Genomic DNA, 16,473 nt, shown 5'->3' on the forward strand with positions numbered 1-16,473 from the left:
TCCCCTCCATGGCGACGCCCCGACCCCCTCCGTGTCCCTTTGTCACTTTGTCCCCCCCACCCCACCCTGCTCCTCACCCCCCTCCCACCCCACCCCCAAAACCCCCATTTTTCACCCCAAACCCCCTTTTTTAATGCCTCCATTTTCCCACCCATCCTTTTTTTTTTTTTTTTTTTTTTTTTTTCCCTTTTTTCCCTGCTCCAACCCCAAAATAGCTGCGGGCTGTGACGTCACCGGGCGGGGCCCTCATTCGCACGGGCTCTCCACCAATCAGAGCGCCGGGCGATGATGTCATGGGGGGCTCTGGGGACCCCCACCCGGGATATTCCAAAGCCGCGTTAAAGGAGCCGGGAGAGCGCCGGGAGCAGCGCGACCACCGCCGTGGGGTGAGTCCCGGAGCCCCCCTGGAATTTTGGGGGCGTTTTGGGGGATTTTGGGTCGATTTGGAATGGTTGATGTACGTCAGTTTGGGTTTTGGTTTTTGGTTTGTTTTTTTTTCTATTTTTGGGGGAGGGTTTAAGATTTTTGGGAAAGGGTTGGTTGTTTTTTTTTTTGCTTTGGGGGTCCTCATTTTGTCCCCCACCCTGGTGTCACCATCGCTTTTTTGGGGTGTTGGTCCCGCTCTTCCCGGGGCGTTTTCCAGCTGTCTGGAATTCCTTATCCCGTTCCTTTTGGAGATTTCCCCGCCCTATCTTCATCCTTATCCTCATCCTCATCCTCATCCTCATCCTCATCCTCATCTTCATCCTCATCCTCATCCTCATCCTCCCCTCACCCTCATCCTCACCCTCATCTTCATCCTCATCCTCATCCTCATCCTCATCCTCACCCTCATCCTCATCCTCATCCTCACCCTCATCCTCATCCTCATCCTCATCCTCATCCTCATCCTCATCCTCATCCTCCCCTCATCCTCATCCTCATCCTCATCCTCATCCTCATCCTCACCCTCATCCTCATCCTCATCCTCACCCTCATCCTCATCCTCATCCTCATCCTCATCCTCATCCTCATCCTCATCCTCCCCTCATCCTCATCCTCATCCTCATCCTCATCCTCCCCTCATCCTCATCCTCACCCTCATCCTCATCCTCATCCTCACCCTCATCCTCATCCTCATCCTCATCCTCATCCTCATCCTCATCCTCATCCTCATCCTCCCCTCATCCTCATCCTCACCCTCATCCTCATCCTCATCCTCACCCTCATCCTCATCCTCATCCTCATCCTCATCCTCATCCTCATCCTCACCCTCATCCTCATCCTCATCCTCATCTTCATCCTCATCCTCATCCTCATCCTCACCCTCACCCTCATCCTCATCCTCATCCTCATCCTCATCCTCATCCTCATCCTCATCCTCATCTTCATCCTCATCCTCATCCTCATCTTCATCCTCATCCTCATCCTCATCCTCATCCTCACCCTCATCCTCATCTTCATCCTCATCCTCATCCTCATCCTCACCCTCATCCTCATCCTCGGCTGCCGCCCCCAATTTGGGTTTGGGGGGAGGGGGCTGTTGGATCAGCATCCTCAGGGGGGCTCCGCACCCCTCAGAATTCCCGAGGGACTCTGCACCCCCAGCATTCCCAGAATTCCCAGGATTTCCCGGGGATCCGCAGAAATCCTTTAAGGGACCCCCGCTTTCCCAAAAATCCTGGGGGAACCCCATTCCGGGGAGGCGGGGGGGCCCATTCCAGCATTCCTGAGGGACCCCCCCAAATCCCGGGATTTTGCACCTTCAAAATCCTAGGGGAGCCCCAGCCCTCCACAAAATCCCGGGATTTTGCACCTTCAAAATCCTAGGGGAGCCCCAGCCCCCCTCAAAATCCCGGGATTTTGCAGCCCCAGCATGCCCGGGGGACCCCGAAACCTCCAAAATCCCTGGATTCTGCACCCTCAGCATCCCTGAGGGACCGGAACCCCCCGAAAATCCAGGGATTTCACACACCCCCCCCCCAGCATCTCCGGGGGACCCGAACCCCCCAAAATCCCGGGATTTTGCAACCTCAAAATCCTCGGGGGACCCGAACCCCCTGAAATCCCGGGATTTTGCAACCTCAAAATCCTCGGGGGACCCGAACCCCCCAAAATCCCGGGATTTTGCACCCCCAGCATCCTTGGGGCACCGGAACCCCCCAAAATCCCGGGATTTTGCACCCCCAGCATCCTTGGGGCACCGGAACCCCCCAAAATCCCGGGATTTTGCATCTTCAAAATCCTCGGGGGACACGAACCCCCCAAAATCCCGGGATTTTGCACCCCCAGCATCCTTGGGGCACCGGAACCCCCCAAAATCCCGGGATTCTGCAACCTCAAAATCCTCGGGGGACCCGAACCCCCCGAAATCCCGGGATTTTGCACCCCCAGCATCCTTGGGGCACCGGAACCCCCCAAAATCCCGGGATTCTGCAACCTCAAAATCCTCGGGGGACCCGAACCCCCCGAAATCCCGGGATTTCGCACCCCCAGCATCCTTGGAGCACCGGAACCCCCCAAAATCCTTGGATTTTGCACCCTCAAAATCCTCGGGGGACCCGAACCCTCCAAAATCCTGGGATTCTGCAGCCCCAGCATTCCCGGGGGAATCCCAAAACCCCCAAAATCCCGGGATTTTGCACCCTCAGAATCCCCGGGGGACCCGAACCCCTCCCCAAAATCCCGGGATTTTGCCTCCCCAGCATCCCTGGAGTCCTAAATTCCCAGGGCGGACCCCGCTCCCTCCGCATTCCTGGGATCCCCGCCCCGAATTTTTGGGAGACCCTCGCCCTGGGGTTATCCTGGGAGGATCCTCTTCAGCATTCCCGGGATTTTTTCCCCCCACTCGGGGGCTGCACGACCCCACCCACAGCCCCCAAAATGTGGGAGCGGAGCCCCCCCTTCCCTCCCACCACCACGAGGGCAGGACCAGAATTCCTGCAGCCGCTGGAATTTTTATTCCAGGGAAATGGGAAAAGGGACGGGGAGGGAGGGAAGGAGAAGGCGCTGCCTTCCCATTTTCTCCCTCTGGAGCTTCCCAAGCTTCCAGGCAGTTTCTTCCCGTTCCTCCATCCATGGCTGGATGATTTTTCCAGGGGAAAAGGTGGGAGGGTCCTTCCCTTGGAATTCAGGGTGGGAAAAGGGGGAGGTGGATCCCATGGGATCCCTCTCCCTGCCACGTGCGGCTGGCGGGGAATGGGATTGTGAGGCTGGGAATGGGATCTCATAGGCAGGAATGGGATTGTGTGATTGGGAAATGGGATCACGTGGCTGGGAATGGGATTGTGTGGTTGGGAATGGGATCACTTGATTGGGAATGGAATCGCATGGTCGGGAATGGGATCGTGTGGCCGGGAATGGGATCAAGCGGTCAGGAATGGGATCATGTGGTTGGGAATGGGATTGTGCAGCCAGGAATAGGATGACATGGTTGGGAATGGGATTGCCTGGTCAGGAATGGGACTGTGGGATTGGGAACGGGATTATGTGGCCAGGAATGGGATCGTGCAGCTGGGAATGGAATCGCATGGTCGGGAATGGGATTGTGCCTCCAGGAATAGGATGGCATGGCTTGGAATGGGATTGTGTGGTCAGGAATGGGATTGCATGGTTGGGAATGGGATCATGCAGCTGGGAATGGGATTGTGTGGTTGGGAATGGGGTTGCACGGCTGGGAATGGGATTGTGTTGTTGGGAATGGGGTTGTGTTGTTGGGAATGGGGTTGCACGGCTGGGAATGGGATTGTGCAGTCAGGAATAGGATGGCGTGGTCAGGAATGGGATTGTGTGGCTGGGAATGGGATCGCCTGGTCGGGAATGGGATCGCCTGGTTGGGATTGGGATCACCTGGCTCGGAACAGGATTGACTGGTTGGGATTGGGATCACCTGGTTAGGAATGGGATCACCTGGTCAGGAATGGAATCACCTGGTTAGGATTGGGATCACCTGGTCAGGATCAGGATCACCTGGTCAGGAATGGGATCACCTGGTCGGGATCGGGATCACCTGGTCGGGATTGGGATCACCTGGTCGGTATTGGGATCACCTGATCAGGATTGGGATCACCTGGTCAGGAATGAGATCACCTGGTCAGGATTGGAATCACCTGGTTGGGAATGGAATCACCTGGTCGGGATTGGGATCACCTGGTTAGGATTGGGATCACCTGGTTGGGAATGGGATCACCTGGTCAGGAATGAGATCACCTGGTCAGGATTGGGATCACCTGGTCAGGAATGGAATCACCTGGTTAGGATCGGGATCACCTGGTCAGGATCGGGATCACCTGGTCAGGAATGGGATCACCTGGTCAGGAATGAGATCACCTGGTCGGGATCGGGATCACCTGCTCAGGATCGGGATCACCTGGTCAGGAATGAGATCACCTGGTTAGGAATGAGATCACCTGGTCAGGAATGGGATCACCTGGTCAGGATTGGGATCACCTGGTTAGGATTGGGATCACCTGGTCAGGATTGGGATCACCTGGCTCGGAACAGGATCACCTGGTCAGGAATGGGATCACCTGGTTAGGAATGGAATCACCTGGTCAGGATTGGGATCACCTGGTCAGGATTGGGATCACCTGGTCAGGATTGGGATCACCTGGCTGGGAATGAGATCACCTGGTCGGGATCGGGATCACCTGGTCGGGATTGGGATCACCTGGACAGGATTGGAATCACCTGGTTAGGATTGGGATTACCTGATCGGGATCGGGATCACCTGGTCAGGATCGGGATCATCCCGTCCACGCTGGGATTTTGGGGCGACAGCGGCAGGTCCCCGACAGCGCGCTCCCGTTGGGAATGGGACAGGGAGGGAATTCCCTCGTCCAAACCCCTGGAAAATCATCTTCATCCAGGCGGGAGCGGGGCTGGAGCACTGCCCTCCCATCCAGCCGTATCCATAGGGACCGATCCCGTTTTCCGCCCGCTCCGCCTCGGGTGGGCGATCCCAACGTTGCATCCCGTGGGAACGCCACGTGCGGCCTGCGGAACGGGCACGGAATGCCGGCGGATCCCCGGGAAAAGCAGGATTCGGGGTGGGAATGCCGGCAGCAGGGAAGCAGGAGCCAGGGAATCGCTTCCAGCCGGGTTATCCGTGGATAAGCGGAATCCAGGAATCCATCGGAGCATCCCCGCCCGACCCCCCACCAGCCCCGTCTGGAAAAGCGGATGGTGATCCCAGCTGGATATTCCCACATTTTCTCCCTGGAAGCTGCGGCTGGGTTATTTTTGGGATTCCCAGGGCAGATCCCAGCTGGATTGGGGGATGAGGGCTGGAATTTCTTGGGATGGGCGGGGCGTGGCGCAGCCCGGGAATGCTCATTCCCTCGGGAGCTGCGGGGATTTAAGGATCCCTGTTTGAAAGGAATGGATTTGGGGATCAAAATCCAGGAATAATCCCCAAATCCAGGAATAATCCCCTCTTCCATGCTTTGGTGCAGCTGGGAAGGGCTTTTCCACATTTCCACACCCAAAAACCCTGGGAATGAGGAACAGCCTGGATTATCCCAATTTTTAGAATTCCCAATTCCCGTTCCAAGCCCCGGGGGTGGGTGGGGGTCCTGGGGATGCTCTCACATCCATGGAGACCCTGGGAATGATCTCAGTGGGATGCAGGAGAGGATCCTGGAGCATCAGGAAGGGTGGAGCTGAGGACTGGGAATGTCGGGATACGAGTGGGGGGAATTGGAGGGGGAATTTGGGAGGGGTCCAGGTGTGTCCAGGTGTGTCCAGGTGTGTCCAGGTGTGTCCAGGCGTGTCCGTGTGTGGCTCCCAGCACGTGTCCTCACACGTGTGGGTTGGGAATGTGGAACTGGGAAGGGCTGCGTGTGCCAGGAACATCCCATGGGATGTGTCCGGCATCCTGGATGTGTGTGCCCTGCCCATCCCATCCCATCCCATCCCATCCCATCCCATCCCATCCCATCCCATCCCATCCCATCCCATCCCATCCCATCCCATCCCATCCCATCCCATCCCATCCCATCCCATCACTCCAGGGTGTTCCCATCCCTTTATCCCATCCCATTATCCCATCCCATCCCAAATCATCTCATCCGTTATCCCAGTGCATTCCCATCCCATTCCTCCAGGGTGTTCCTGTCCCATCCCATCCCATTCCATTATCCCATCCCATCCCATCCCATCCCATCCCATCCCATCCCATCCCATCCCATTCCCAATCCCATTCCCATTCCCATTCCCATTCCCAATCCCAATCCCAATCCCAATCCCAAGTCCCAAGTCCCAAGTCCCAAGTCCCAATCCCAATCCCAATCCCATCCCATCCCATCCCATCCCATCCCATCCCATCCCATCCCATCCCATTCCCATTCCCATTCCCATTCCCATTCCCATTCCCATTCCCAATCCCAATCCCAATCCCATTCCCAATCCCAAGTCCCAAGTCCCAAGTCCCAATCCCAATCCCAATCCCAATCCCATCCACATCCTATCCTCATCCCGTCTCATCTCGTCCCATCCCATCTTGTCCCAATCCCATCCCATTATCCCATCATCCCATCATCCCAGTGCATTCCCATCCTCCCATTCCCAAGCCCCCAGCACTGACCCCATCCCTTCCTTCCCTCCGCAGGCCCCAGGATCGCTCTTCCTGCGGAATTCCAAGGATTTCCTCGCCATGACTCTGGCCGGTACGCCACCCCAAACCCCCGGCACCCCAAACCCATCCCGGGGTTTCCCGGGCTCATCCCGGCCCCGGAATGCTCCCGGCATCCCGATGGTGTCAAACCGGGATCGACAGCCCGGGATGATCCCAAATTTCCCATTTGCACCTCTGGATCCTCGGCTCATCCTGCTGGGAACATCTGGGGCTGGCCACCATCCCGATCCCATCCCTTTCCTGGAATGTGGAATTACCACATCACTTTGATCCCGATCCCATCCCTTTCCTGGAATGTGGAATTACCACATCACTTTGATCCCGATCCCATCGCTTTCCTGGAATTTGGAATCCCCCCCATCCCTCTGATCCCGATCCCATCGCTTTCCTGGAATTTGGAATTCCCTTATCCCTCTGATCCTGATCCCATCCCTTTCCTGGAATTTGGAATTCCCTTATCCCTCTGATCCTGATCCCATCCCTTCCCTGGAATTGGGAATTCCCTTATCCCTCTGATCCTGATCCCATCCCTTCCCTGGAATTGGGAATTCCCCCATCCGTTTGATCCCCACCCCACTTCTTTCCTGGAATTCGGAACTCTCACATCCCTCTGATCCTGATCCCATCCCTTTCCTGGAATTTGGAATTCCCCCATCCCTTTTTCCCCAATCCCCAACTTTTCCTGACCCTTGGAAATCCCTCCATCCCTCTTTCCCCAATCCCAAACTTTTCCCATCACATGGACCCCTCTCATCGCACTGATCCCAATCCCAAACTTTCCCGGCCCTTGGAAATCTGTCCATTCCTTTTTTCCCAATCCCAAACGTTTCCTGGCAGACGGAGCCCCCTCATCCCACTGACCCCAATCCCACCCCTTCCCTGACCTTTGGAAATCCCAGCATCCTTTTTTCCCCAATCCCAAACTTTTCCCGTCACACGGAGCCCCCTCATCCCTTTTTCCCCAATCCCAAACTTTTCCTGGCACATGGAGCTCCCTGATCCCTCTGACCCCAATCCCAAACTTTTTCCGACCCTTGGAAATCCCTCCATCCCTTTTTCCCCAATCCCAAACTTTTCCTGGCACAAGGAGCCTCCCTCATCCCTGTTTCCCCAATCCCAAACTTTTCCTGGCACATGGATTCCCCTCATCCCTGTTTCCCCAATCCCAAACTTTTCCTGGCACATGGATTCCCCTCATCCCTGTTTCCCCAATCCCAAACTTTTCCTGGTACATGGAGCACTCACATCCCTCTTTCCCCAATCCCAAACTTTTCCCACCACATGGAGCCCCATCATCCCACTGATCCCAATCCCAAAATTTTTCCAACCCTTGGAAAACCCTCCATCCCTTTTTCCCCAATCCCAAACTTTTCCTGGCACATGGAGCCCCATCATCCCACTGATCCCAATCCAAAACTTTTTTCGACCCTTGGAAATCCCTCCATCCCTTTTTCCCCCAATCCCAAACTTTTCCTGGCACAAGGAGTCCCCTCATCCCTGTTTCCCCAATCCCAAACTTTTCCTGGCACGAGGAGCCCCCTCATCCCTCTCACCCCAATCCCAAACTTTTCCTGGCACAAGGAGCCCAATCCAAAACTTTTTTCGACCCTTGGAAATCCCTCCATCCCTTTTTCCCCAATCCCAAAATTTTCCTGGCACATGGACCCCTCTCATCGCACTGATCCCAATCCCAAACTTTCCCGGCCCTTGGAAATCTCTCCATTCCTTTTTCCCCAATCCCAAACTTTTCCTGGCCCTCGGAGCCGCTCTGATCCCGATGCCGACGTCTCTTCCCAGCCTACAAGGAGAAGATGAAGGAGCTGCCCCTCGTCTCCCTCTTCTGCTCCTGCTTCCTGTCGGATCCCCTCAACAAACCCAACTACGCCTACGAAGGTGGGACCCCCTTCCCGATCCCTAATTCCCGGGAATTCCGGGATCTCTGGGGGGGCTCCAACCCCTCCTCACCCTCGAACGGAGCGCGGCGGCTCCGGAATTTTCTGGGAATTCAGCAGGAGGTTGGGTTGGGATCTGGAGGGGTTTGGGCAGACCCAGCCCTCTCCGATCTCCCAGATATTCCCAGCTCGGCCCCATGGATGGGTTGGGATCCAGAGGAGCTCTGGAAGCTCTTCATTCCCTCATCCCGGAGCGTGGGATCCGGATTTTTCAGCCTGATCCGTGTCCGGAGGCCATGGGAATGGATTCCCGGCACAAGGGGGATCTACTCTGGAAAAGGGATCACGGTCCCATTCCCAATTCCCAAAGCTGGGAGGGATGGAGAGACAGGGACATTCCCAAGCCCTCGGCATTCCCAAATATTCCCAACCCGACCCCATGGATGTGTTGGGATCCAGGGAGGCTCCAGGACTTTATCCCTTCATCCCATATCCGTAATTTTCAGCTCCAGCTGATTCATCCCAATCCACATTGGGGTGGTTTGGACATTCCCAAGCCCTCGGCATTCCCAAATATTCCCAACCCGACCCCATGGATGGGATGGGATCCAGGGAGGCTCCATTCCTTCATCCCAGAAAGTGAGATCCATATTTTTCATCTCCAGCTGATTCATCCCAATCCGTGTCCAGAGGCCACGGAAGAGCCTTGGGGGGCTCCTCCAGGTTATCCAGAGGGATCTACTCTGGAAAAGGGATCACGGTCCCATTCCCAATTCCCAGAGCTGGGAGGGATGGAGAGACAGGGACATTCCCAAGCCCTCAGCATTCCCAAATATTCCCAGCTGAGCGCCATCCATGGAAAATCCCAAAACTCCTACCCCACGCCCCACATCCCTGAACCCCAGGGATGCATTTGGGTTGAATCTGGTTGAAGCTCACGGATACCAGGAAAGGCGGAAAATCCTGCCACGGGTGCGGAAATCCCGGGATGGGAATTCCCGGCGCTCATTCCGCGCCCTTTTCCCCCACCCAGACACGGTGGACCTGACCTGGTGCGTGATCTCCGACATGGAAGTGATCGAGCTCAACAAGAGGACCTCGGGCCAATCCTTCGAGGTCATCCTGAAGCCTCCATCCTTCGACGGAATTCCGGAATTCAACGCCTCCCTGCCCCGGCGCCGCGACCCTTCCCTGGAGGAGATCCAGAAGAAGCTGGAAGCGGCGGAGGAGAGGAGAAAGGTGGGTGGTGGCACCCAGAGGTGAATTCCCCCTTCCACTCCCCGTTTTCGGGTTGGGAAGAGGTGGCTTCATCCCGGGAATGTCGCCCGTGGTGTCCCCAGTACCAGGAGGCGGAGCTGCTGAAGCACCTGGCGGAAAAGCGGGAGCACGAGCGGGAAGTGATCCAGAAGGCCATCGAGGAGAACAACAACTTCATCAAGATGGCCAAGGAGAAGCTGGCGCAGAAGATGGAATCCAACAAGGAGAACCGCGAGGCGCACCTGGCCGCCATGCTGGAGCGCCTCCAGGAGAAGGTGGGCGCCTGGAAAAGGGATCGGGATGAGTTGGGATGCTCGGGATGCTGCTGGCTCTCGGGGTGGCACCGCCGAGCAGGGGGTCCCGCTTCCCTTCCCATCCAAGGGCAGCGTCCCACTGGGATTGGGGGGTCCTACCTGGGCGGATCCGTAGGCTCGGGAGAGGTCGGAGAGTTGGGATCGGGGTCTTGTCCGTGGACAAGCAAAGCCCACCAAGATGGGACACAGAATCCCAGGAATCGTAGAATCCCGGGATGGTTGGGTTGGAAGGGACCTTTAGGATCATCCAGTTCCACCCCCGGCACCTTTTACTATCCCAAATTTCTCCAAGTTCCATCCAACCTTTCCTTGGACTATCCCAGGTTGTTCCAAACCCCAACCAACCTTTCCTTGGACTGTCCCAGGTTGCTCCAAGCCACTCCCAACCTTTCCTTGGACTATCTCAGATTTCTCCAAGCCCTGTCCAACCTTTCCTTGGACTATCCCAGATTTTTCCAAGCCCCATCCAACCTTTCCTTGGACTATCCCAGGTTACTCCAAACCCCATCCAACCTTTCCTTGGACGATCCCAGATTTCTCCAAGCCCTGTCCAACCTTTCCTTTTACTATCCCAGATTTTTCCAAGCCCCATCCAACCTTTCCTTGGACTGTCCCAGGTTGCTCCAAACCCCATCCAACCTTTCCTTGGACTATCCCAGGTTGCTCCAAACCCCATCCAACCTTTCCTTGGACTATCTGAGATTTCTCCAAGCCCCATCCAACCTTTCCTTGGACTGTTCCAGGTTGCTCCAAACCCCATCCAACCTTTCCTTGGACGATCCCAGATTTCTCCAAGCCCCATCCAACCTTTCCTTGGACGATCCCAGATTTCTCCAAGCCCCATCCAACCTCTCCTTGGACTATCCCAGGTTGCTCCAAACCCCATCCAACCTTTCCTTGGACTATCCCAGGTTGCTCCAAACCCCATCCAACCTTTCCTTGGACTATCTGAGATTTCTCCAAACCCCATCCAACCTTTCCTTGGACTATCTCAGATTTCTCCAAGCTCCATCCAACCTCTCCTTGGACTATCCCAGATTTCTCCAAGCCCCATCCAACCTTTCCTTGGATTATCCCAGATTTCTCCAAAACTGGCCCAACCTTTCCTTGGACTATCCCAGATTCGTACAAATGCTATCCAATCTTTCCTTGGATTATCCCAATTTCTCCAAACCCTGTCCAACCTTTCCTTGGACTATCTGAGATTCCTCCAAACCCCATCCAATCTTTCCTTGGACTATCCCAGATTTCTCCAAGCGCCGCCCAACCTTTCCTTGGACTATCCCAGGTTGCTCCAAGCCCCATCCAACCTTTCCTTGGACTATCCCAGGTTGCTCCAAACCCCATCCAACCTTTCCTTGGACTGTCCCAGGTTGCTCCAAACCCCATCCAACCTTTCCTTGGACTGTCCCAGGTTGCTCCAAACCCCATCCAACCTTTCCTTGGACTGTCCCAGGTTGCTCCAAGCCACTCCCAACCTTTCCTTGGACTGTCCCAGGTTGCTCCAAACCCCATCCAACCTTTCCTTGGACTGTCCCAGGTTGCTCCAAACCCCATCCAACCTTTCCTTGGACTGTCCCAGGTTGCTCCAAACCCCATCCAACCTTTCCTTGGACTGTCCCAGGTTGCTCCAAGCCACTCCCAACCTTTCCTTGGACTATCCCAGGTTGTTCCAAGCCCCATCCAACCTTTCCTTGGACTATCCCAGGTTGTTCCAAACCCCATCCAACCTTTCCTTGGACTGTCCCAGGTTGCTCCAAACCCCATCCAACCTTTCCTTGGACTGTCCCAGGTTGCTCCAAACCCCATCCAACCTTTCCTTGGACTATCCCAGGTTGCTCCAAGCCACTCCCAACCTTTCCTTGGACTATCCCAGGTTGCTCCAAACCCCAACCAACCTTTCCTTGGACACTTCCAGAGACCCAGGGATGAGCCACATCTCCTCTGGGAATTCCATCCCCGCCTCTCCCTTCGTCCTTCTCCCACCTCCGGGCTGGCGGATCTCCCCCTGCTCCCTTCCCACGGATCCGGCAGCTCCCCGGCTCCGTGCCGGGAGCCATTCCCACCCTTCCAGCCCTCTTCTCTCTCCCGAATCAGGTCTGTTCCCAACCTCCGCACGGAAAATCCCACCCTCACCACCTCCAGCTCCCTCCAAAACATCCGGAGCCCGCCCGGTGCCCTTCTCCGAGCGCCTCCGTTGGGGCAGAGGCGGAGAGCGCCAGATAATGCCGGAAAATCCCAGCCAATCCCAGCTCCATGGGGCTTCCCGGCACGGTTGACGTCTCCCTCGTAGCCAGAGGGCGAGGACAAAGTGTCCCCAAGTGCCACCAGCAGCCCTTAAAGTGACCCCTGAGGGGAGGAGAGGACGCTGGTGACCCATCCGTGGCGTCCCTCGGGATGAACCTCGTGCCTTCAACCCCTCCGGAGCCGCTGTCCGTGGGGATCCCGGAATCCTGGAACCCGGCTAACGCGTGTTCCCCTCCTCCTCCTCCTCCTCCTCCTCCTCCTCCTCCTCCTTCCCTTCCTCCTTCCCGATCCCGCAGGACAAACACGCGGAAGAAGTGAGGAAAAACAAGGAGCTCAAGGAAGAAGCCTCCAGGTAAAGAGGCTCTGCTCGGACTGACAGCTCCGGGGAGGTGCCGGAGGCTTCCGCAGCTCCAGGTCGGAATGGTGTGGGAATGGTGGACGTTCCTCTGCTTTCTTTGTTCGTGGATGTGACGAGTTGAAGGGGTGAAGCCATCGGAGTCGTCGTCGTCGTCGTCGTTCCGGGGAGGGTGGGGAGGGAAGGGATCCGGGCGGGATTTGGGATGCCCCACCCGGGTGGGTCCCGCCCGTCAGCCAGGTCCGGAGGGGACGGCCGAGGGCTGAGGAGGTGAATCCCTGGGAGAAATCCCGGGAATGCGGAGCGGGTGGGGAGGGAACCGTGGGAAATGTGCGTCGCGTGTGACTTTAATTTGGTGCTGGGCAGGCGGGGGCGGGCGGGAATCCCTCCGGAGTCTTCTCCATCCCATCCCATCCCATCCCATCCGTGGGCTGCGGCATCTCTTGGTGTCCCTCGCTCCCTTGTTCCCGCCTGGATTTGGGATCTCTTCCCAGACTTGGCGGGGTTTTTTTTTGCCCTTCCAGCACCGTTTTGGGAAGGGGGAGAAGTTTTTTTTCCCACCACCACCACCGTTGGAGGTGGTCAGGGAGTGAAATTCCCTTGCTCCAAAGGTTTTTTTCCAGCTGCTGGGGATGCCCATGATCCTTCCCAAGGGTGACATTGGAAAGCCCCATGAATTCCCAAAGAAGCTTTTTGTAAGAACCTCCCAAAAAACAATCCCGGTGGGAATTCTTGGATGAAATCCCCCTTTTCCAGCTGGAAAACCATCGGCTCCCGGAGATGGAGCAGCGGGAGAAGCCAGGGCGGGGCTGTGGAGACCACGATGGAAGGGAATGAGGGAAAATTCGGGAAAAAGGTGGAGGTGGGATGGAGCCCTGTGGAGAGCAGGGAAAAATATCCATGGGAACCCCTTGGGGACAGCGGTGGCACCTCCTGGTGACACCAGGGAAGGTGGAAAACCCCAAAATATTTCCAGGAGATGCTTTTTTTTTTTTTGGGAACTGCCATGCCATTCCCGGGGGGATCTTTGCCTCCAGGAATGGGGGGGGAGAAGGAAGATTGGATTTTCCAGGGAGGGTGGGAATTCCCTGCATTCCCATTTCCCGGTGCTGCAGCACCCCAGAATTCCAACCCGGATGCGAACGAAGGGTTTGGTCTCCGCCGTGTCGGGATAAGACATTCCCAGCTCCCATCCGGGTCCGGAGGGAATCGCGGCTCTTTCCCGGTGCCAGGAGATGCCCACCCTGACCCCGGAGCCCCGGGGAGAATCCCGGGAAGGGGAAAAATGGGATTGGGGACGGATTGTGGCACGAGCTGTCCTTTTTTTTGTACACAACGGATGTAAATAAAACTGCCTTGGCCTTTCCTTTGGTTTCCATGATCCCCGCGGTGCTTCCCGTGTGTTTTTTTTTGGGATTGGGACATCCTGGAGTCGGGAAAAGGAGGAAATTAGGGTGGGAGGCTGGGCTGTTTTCCCACCATTCCCCGAAAATCTGGTGGCATTGGAAGGTTTGGGAGATCCAAACTCATTCCGTGAATTTTTCCTGTTCCAGACCTGGAGCGGGGAGTTGGATCCCAGATCCGTCCACCTGCTGGGAGAGGAGGAAACTGGGAAAGAGCTGGATGAGGTGGGATCATCCATCCATGGAAAATCCATGGAATAGGTCATCCATCCATGGAATATCCATGGGATAGCCAACGGCATCACATCCGTTCCTCAAGGCCAGGAGGAGATCCTGGGAATTCCAGCTCCAGGAATGGAGGGGGGAAAAAATGGGAAGGTTCCTCTCCCATCTTTGTTCCACTGGAAAAATGAGACCAAAATTTAGGAGCAGAATTCCAGAGGGTCCGAAGTGTCCGGTCCTCCTGATCCAATCTTCCCTGACCCGGGATAAGGAGATTCCGGATCCAAGCATCCTCCCTGATCCTGGGAATCCCTGAGGACGGGTGATTCCCACGGGTGTGGGATCAGACAAATCCAGGGAAATGGGTTTGGGCTTCCCTACGGATGCAGGTGGGGCAGGGAGGGGCTGCATCCAAAGGGACCAGGAAAAGAGGACGTGGATCCATCCACACTTCCTGGAAAACCCGGGATGGTGGGAAGTGTCCAAGCCTGTGGAATGGGATGAGCTTTGAGGCCTCCTCCCACCCAAACCATTCCAGGATTCCCGGATAATCCCTCTCCATGGCCTGAGCTATCCCAAAGGATGAAGATTTGGGGGATAATTTCCCTCCCATTGTTGCCTTCCCCTATCCCGGGATATTCCAACCTTTCCTTGGACATTCCCAGGGATTCTCTGGGAATTCCAGCCCAGCAGGGAATTCCTGCCCAAGATCCCACAATCCCAAGCTCCCCTTTCCCACTGGGAATTCCATTCCCTGGCTCCTGCCCCTCCAGCCCTTCCCCAAATTCCAGCTCTCCCGGAGCCCCTTGGGGATCGGGAAGCGGCTCCAAGGATTCCCGGGATCCCTCTGGAATTTGCACCTGGGATAAAAGCTGTGGGAAAGGAAGGATGGAAGGATTCCCTCGGGATCAGCCGTGTGGAATTCCCAAGTTTTGGGAATCGCCGTGTTTAATAATGAGGGAAATCAGCTGGTGGATTAATAACAGTAATGGGATCAATAAGTAATTAAGCTGTTGCTTATCAATTAGTTAATTAATCCCTTAGCAGGGTATTGATCATCCAACAAGAATCACGGAATTTTGGCTGGTGATCCAATGGGAACGTCACATCCAAGACACATCCGGGAGAGTCTTGGGAATACCTCCACCCTTGGAAAACTTTCAAGGAAAACCAAGAGCCAAAAAACTTCGGTTGATTCTCTTGGAATTATTTATTTTTGGGATCCTCGGAAGGCAACTTGTCCATGGATTTATCCGTAAAAAATGACATTCCAGGGAAAACAGAGTCCGGAATATCGGGAAGAATCCACCAAGACAGCACCAAGTGGGAAGGGAGTGGCTGGAAAGGATAAATCCGACTTTCCATCCTCAAAAAACGTGGAATGGGAAAACAGGTCGTTCAATTAAATATTAATTAAATTAAATTAAATATTCATCATCAAATGCAGGGAGGGCGGAGCCAAGTCCCAGCTTCCAAATCTGGATCCCGGGAAAAGGCAAAGCCAGGGAAAAAAAACAGCTTCCGGCTGAAACCACCAATGGAAAATTAAAATTAATTATCCGAATTAATTACTCAAATTAATTATCCAAATTAATTATTCAAATTTGCCAAATAAATTCTAATTATCCAGAGTAAGGCAGCGAAAAAAATGGGGTTTGAATCCCATCTGATCATTTTTAGGATGGGTGGAAAATCCATCCGGAATTCTTTGCCGGAGAAAGGGCAGGAAGGTGAAAATGGAAGGAGAAATGGAAAAACTTCCCAGTTTTTTGGGTTTTTTTTTGCTTTGGAATCCTTTCCGATGGAATATTTTAATTCCCAAAGGTGTGGAGCGCAATAATTCCTCATTTTCCTGTGATTCCCTCCCTGGGAATGCATGTGGGATCTCCCGGCTTCCCTCAGAGTTGATTCCATGGATCCCTGCGGTCATGGATCTTTGGGATCTTTGGAAACGGGATGCAAATCCTTGGGAACAGTGGCAGCTCCATCCAATCCCACATGGAAAATTCTCCCATTGCACCCCTCGGGAAATTCCATTGGGTTGGAGGCCATGGAAATGCACGTGGATCATCCTGGAGCTGATTCCCAGCATCCAAAGAACCGGATTTAGTCTTGGGAATGCACTTCCCAGGAATCACCTCCACATTCCCAGGAGATCTCCCAGGTTGGA

At 55.2% G+C, this 16,473-nt stretch overlaps 1 protein-coding gene across 2 annotated transcripts; it reads left to right on the forward strand.

The window, feature by feature from the left end:
- Positions 1 to 230: 230 nt before the first annotated feature.
- STMN4 (stathmin 4) lies at positions 231 to 14,059 on the forward strand. 2 transcript variants are annotated; one of them, XM_021543164.3, is made up of 6 exons: positions 239 to 386; positions 6,587 to 6,644; positions 8,411 to 8,506; positions 9,539 to 9,744; positions 9,846 to 10,037; positions 12,620 to 14,059. In XM_021543164.3, exons 1-6 carry the CDS (start codon positions 294 to 296, stop codon positions 12,677 to 12,679), a joined length of 705 nt encoding a protein of 234 aa, XP_021398839.1. In that variant the 5' UTR covers positions 239 to 293; the 3' UTR covers positions 12,680 to 14,059. The 2 variants fall into 2 exon arrangements, with proteins under 2 accessions (XP_077638614.1, XP_021398839.1); XM_077782488.1 differs by lacking the exons at positions 6,587 to 6,644; positions 8,411 to 8,506; positions 9,539 to 9,744; positions 9,846 to 10,037; positions 12,620 to 14,059 and adding an exon at positions 1,796 to 1,956 and having other exon boundaries at positions 231 to 1,742.
- The last annotated feature ends 2,414 nt before the right edge of the window (positions 14,060 to 16,473 follow it).

The sequence above is a fragment of the Lonchura striata genome, chromosome 3 (genome assembly GCF_046129695.1).
Source record: "Lonchura striata isolate bLonStr1 chromosome 3, bLonStr1.mat, whole genome shotgun sequence".
Lineage (NCBI taxonomy): Eukaryota > Metazoa > Chordata > Aves > Passeriformes > Estrildidae > Lonchura > Lonchura striata.

Excerpts from the sequence above, each read along its gene's own strand:
- STMN4 (XM_077782488.1), top strand. The coding sequence starts at position 294 with ATGGGGGGCTCTGGGGACCCCCACCCGGGATATTCCAAAGCCGCGTTA.